Source organism: Squalius cephalus (assembly GCF_949319135.1).
Source record: "Squalius cephalus genome assembly, chromosome: 23".
In the NCBI taxonomy this organism is placed as follows: Eukaryota; Metazoa; Chordata; class Actinopteri; order Cypriniformes; family Leuciscidae; genus Squalius; species Squalius cephalus.
Genome location: NC_137144.1, coordinates 29,135,956 through 29,140,169, shown reverse-complemented (window position 1 = coordinate 29,140,169; position 4,214 = coordinate 29,135,956). Strand labels below are relative to the sequence as shown.

Genomic DNA, 4,214 nt, shown 5'->3' with positions numbered 1-4,214 from the left:
AAAAATTTATAAACGTTAAACGTCCACCTAAAACATTACAGAATAAAAGCTCCAGTAATGATGTATTAATAATGTTTTAGTGCTGATGTTCTGAGGACATTATTAAACACCAGATAACTGTGAACAAATGTGTAATGTTACTGGAGGAACGTTTGATCATAACTTTGAGAGAATCTTTCCAGAACGTTCCCTGTTAGTATAAAATACTGGTTAAAACTGTGATCATAAACTGACACTTGACTGCTGTTCCTCTGTGGGGTTTAATCGTGTAACAGATATTAATAATGACAGAAAATAATACAATATACATTCAGTTTAAGAGCAGAATTCACTGAAGAATTACTAATATAAAATCAGATCCTATAAACGGATCCTTAAATAATTCTTTATAACTACAGTCTCACATAATCATCATAAATATATTAATACTGTGAGCTGATCAGTTAAAGTGTGAGATCAGTCAAACTTACTACCATATAATTCACTATATTCTCTTCTAATGTCGACCTCTTAAAATAAAATATTACATTACACAAATGAGTTTATAATAAACAACTCATGGAAATATGAAAAATATAGTAAATGTTCCTCTTATTGATATCGAGCCATCAGTGCATGTTATTATAAAGAAGCACAATGTTTATCTTCATAATCTTTCATCATAAAGTAATAACTTTATAACCTGAAACAACTTTTCTTTTCTGTTTACTGTAATGCATAAAAATACTCTAAACTCATTATGTGGATATCAGTTTATCAGTTATTAGAGTATTAATAAACCCTCTGGTTAATATCAGCTGACTCTTTATTTTGATGCTCCTCAACAGACTATAACTTTGCAACTACATGTAAACTTATTATATACGAACTATAACTATATTATTCTACTAATACTGAGAGTTAGTTCACATGATCATTTATTTCTGTCCTCTATTCATGTTCTCGCTCTAGTTTTTGGGGAAGTGTTATTGAAATTACTCACAGAACCTTTAATTAAACCATTGAAACACAAGGAAGGGAAACAATTCTCACAAAATAAAAATATTAAGTGCAAACTTGATTTAATAAATGTGCGCAAAAGAAAGTATTATATTATTAGCAAATTATTACATAATTGCATATGAATGTATAGAGGAAAACACAAACTCCATCATAAACTTTGACAGAGAAATATTAATATTACACTTCAACCCTCAGTATGAATATATTTATACTGGATTATGTGTTTTATCAGTGTTTAATACTGGAACATGATTTAAGATTCCTCTCTGAATTCAGTGTGACTTTAATGCATTTACATGTTAAGAGCTCATATTTAACTCTAGATTCAGTCCTGGATATTCTTATATATTTCTCTTCAGAGAGACCTGACACTGTGAGACGATGTGGAGATTATGATTGTTTGCCTTAGATCTGTCTATCAGTGCCTTTATAAATGTGTGTAATGCAAAACCACTGATGGAGAAAACAAGCATTTGTGGACTTTACACTCAGAAGAGAAACTGACCTGGTGACCCATGTACTAAGCAGTTCTCAAACAGTAAACCAGGGACTGAAATGAAAAGGTCAGTTAGTTTAAGATTATAAATAAATGCTTTAAATAATTTCATATACTAGTGTAATGCATACGTCCACTGGATGCTGTCTCTGCTGAAGTAATCTCATCCTCATGTTTAATGCCGAAACCCAGTGTGTGATCATCCTCCAGTGGCTTCAGATCAGAGCTGTCAAGTTTAGAGTTTTTAACTGTGAAACAGCGAACACAATAATCAAAAGTATTTTACACTCATCATAATAAAGTTTCAAGTTATATTGCCACAAAATGAAGCACAAAACTCATAAAAAAGAAAAAAAAGAAAAAAAAAAGGCCTGATGTGTGTAAACGCTGTAAACATGTTATTGTATAAATGTTCGTAATGCAAATCCACTGATAGAGAAAACAAGCGTTTGTGGGATTGTGAAGCTGACCTGTCGACTCGTGAACAGGAGAAGAGTCTCTCGGGCGTTTCCATCTAATGGGGACTGAAGTGAAAAGGTGAGTTAGTTTAAGATTATGAATAAATGCTTTTAATAATGTCAAATACTAGTGTAAATAATGCATACTTCTACAGCGCACTGCGATAATATGATCTTCATGTTTAATGCCGTAGAAACCCAGTGTGTGATTCTTCTTCAGTGTCTTGAGGCGATAGCGAAGAATAGAGTCTTCAACTGTGAAGAAACATGAGGAACAGCGAACACACACACGATATCAGAGAGTGATGTTTTCCTCATTAATATGTGCTTTCTGAATTGTTATTTATTTGCCTACTTCTTAATCTCAGGCTTCTCAATTTATAAGAGTCTACGTTTGAATGCAGATCTTTCTTTATCAACATAAATCTACTTCACATATCGTTAGCCTCATAGCATAATTGCCTACGTCCAATTTAAAATAAATGACTTATAGGCAATTATGTTAGGCTAACGATATGTCAGCTAATGCACACAGAAGACTGAAGTGTTGGACTTACAGTACGCTGGTCTTCAGGAATGAGTTTTCTCTTTAACTCCTGCACTGTGGTGTTCCTGAACTCCTCTTCTGAATTCGCCACAGAAACTGTTCTTCTCTCCAGTTCGTGTCTCATATCTGTAAAGTAGATCTGGAAACTCATGTTGAATGTGCTCGAACTTTAACTATCTAACTTTAACTAACTTTAACTATTCCCTCAGGATCTAGTAGTAACTGCACTGATGCACACAGTGATGATAGTTTCACATTCTCAGTTTAAACTCTCCTCATGTTCAGTCACTGTCCACTGTTTCAGAGTCCTTCCTCTTTAATTCTTAAATGCTTCCTCTAGTCAAAGTATTTTCACATCAAAATCCACGCACATATTTCCTCAGACTGTTCTGGCTTGTGAACAGTGTTTGATTCTGTGATATTCCTCTCCTGATTCAGACACGATGAACTCTAACTGGAGAAAGCAACAGGACTCATTCATTGAGTGTTTGTTGTTGCTGGAGATTTCCACCAAGCCAATCTTAAGTCAGTTCTCCCCAAGCTTTCCCGAAATGTGAAATGTCCCACAATATCTTAGACCAGGAGTATACGAACATCACAGGGGCATATAAGCACCATCTGGGACTCTCTGATCACCGGCTATATTTCTGTTTCCAGTCTATAGACCAATAATACAGACAAGAACACTAATAATCAAAACTGTGACGGTGTAGCCAACAGCAGCTAACGCTCAGCTACAAGACTGCCTCCAAGAAACAGACTGGAAAATGTCAAATCAAGTCCCCTTCATTTATATAGCGCTTTTAACAATATAGATTGTTTACAGTGAGGATATTACAGTAACAGAGATTGTTCAGGCTTTACAGCAGCTCTAGAATAAAGTTATTGTCCAGATAAAGTTAGTTTTGATTAATTCACTTCACTTGTAAAGATCATTCATTATTAACTTTAATAGGGCCGCTAACACACACCGTTCTCACAGAAAACTCTTATGGCCCTATTTTAACGCTCTGAAATGCAAGTATGAAACACGGATCTCGACGCAAATCTAAAATGTGTTGGTCTGAAGTAGCTTCATTATTCATAGGTGTGGTTTGGGCGTAACGTGAAATAAACCAATCAGAGCGTCATCTCACATTCCCTTTAAGAGCAGGTGCGCTTGTTCCATGGCGGATTGCTATTATAACGGCGGATTTGCCAGGAGCGGTTCACAGCCGAGGAGACCGACGTTCTCGCCAGGGCCGTAAAACACAGAGAAGTGACATTGGGGATGGAGAAACACACCCAGATTAGCTTCGGTTAAACAGGCGTATGATAATTTGGGTAAATGTGTAAGCTATAGGGGGTGTAACGATACACGTATTCGTATTGAACCGTTCAGTACGAGGCTTTCGGTTCGGTACTTATTACAATGGTTCGTTGGACCATTTTTCCTGCTGAACAACATTTAGTTATTTCAAATGTAGGCGCGCGGCAAGCACGCTCATAATTGACCACAACATTGGCCAACATCAAATGACAAACGTAATGAAAGTTGAACGAAACTGCGCTACTCCTTATTTTGTGCTTCACGGACCGTTTATCAGTTTGGACCAATGCAGCACGAGCCGATCTTGATCAAGCAACACTGTTACTACACAGCGCTAAGAGATCCAGTAAAGAAAGCATTTGAATTCGCCACTGAAGTAATAACATCACTGCGAGATCTAGT

At 36.0% G+C, this 4,214-nt stretch overlaps 1 protein-coding gene across 1 annotated transcript; it reads right to left on the bottom strand.

Annotated features, from left to right (window-relative positions):
- Positions 1-829: 829 nt before the first annotated feature.
- On the bottom strand, positions 830-2,786 carry LOC307151919 (uncharacterized protein). Its single transcript, XM_079860165.1, has 4 exons — positions 2,519-2,786; positions 2,104-2,211; positions 1,969-2,022; positions 830-1,746 (listed from the first exon to the last, which is right to left on the bottom strand). Exons 1-4 carry the CDS (start codon positions 2,652-2,654, stop codon positions 1,607-1,609), a joined length of 438 nt encoding a protein of 145 aa, XP_079716291.1. The 5' UTR covers positions 2,655-2,786; the 3' UTR covers positions 830-1,606.
- Positions 2,787-4,214: the final 1,428 nt, after the last annotated feature.

Bases quoted from the DNA above. Each gene is read 5' to 3' on its own strand.
- LOC307151919 (XM_079860165.1), bottom strand. From the start codon at position 2,654: ATGAGTTTCCAGATCTACTTTACAGATATGAGACACGAACTGGAGAGA. The intron at 2,023-2,103 runs GTATGCATTATT...TTTTCACTTCAG, and splicing joins TATCGCAGTGCGCTGTAGAA to TCCCCATTAGATGGAAACGC. The intron at 1,747-1,968 runs GTCAGCTTCACA...GCTGTTTCACAG, and splicing joins TCCTGTTCACGAGTCGACAG to TTAAAAACTCTAAACTTGAC.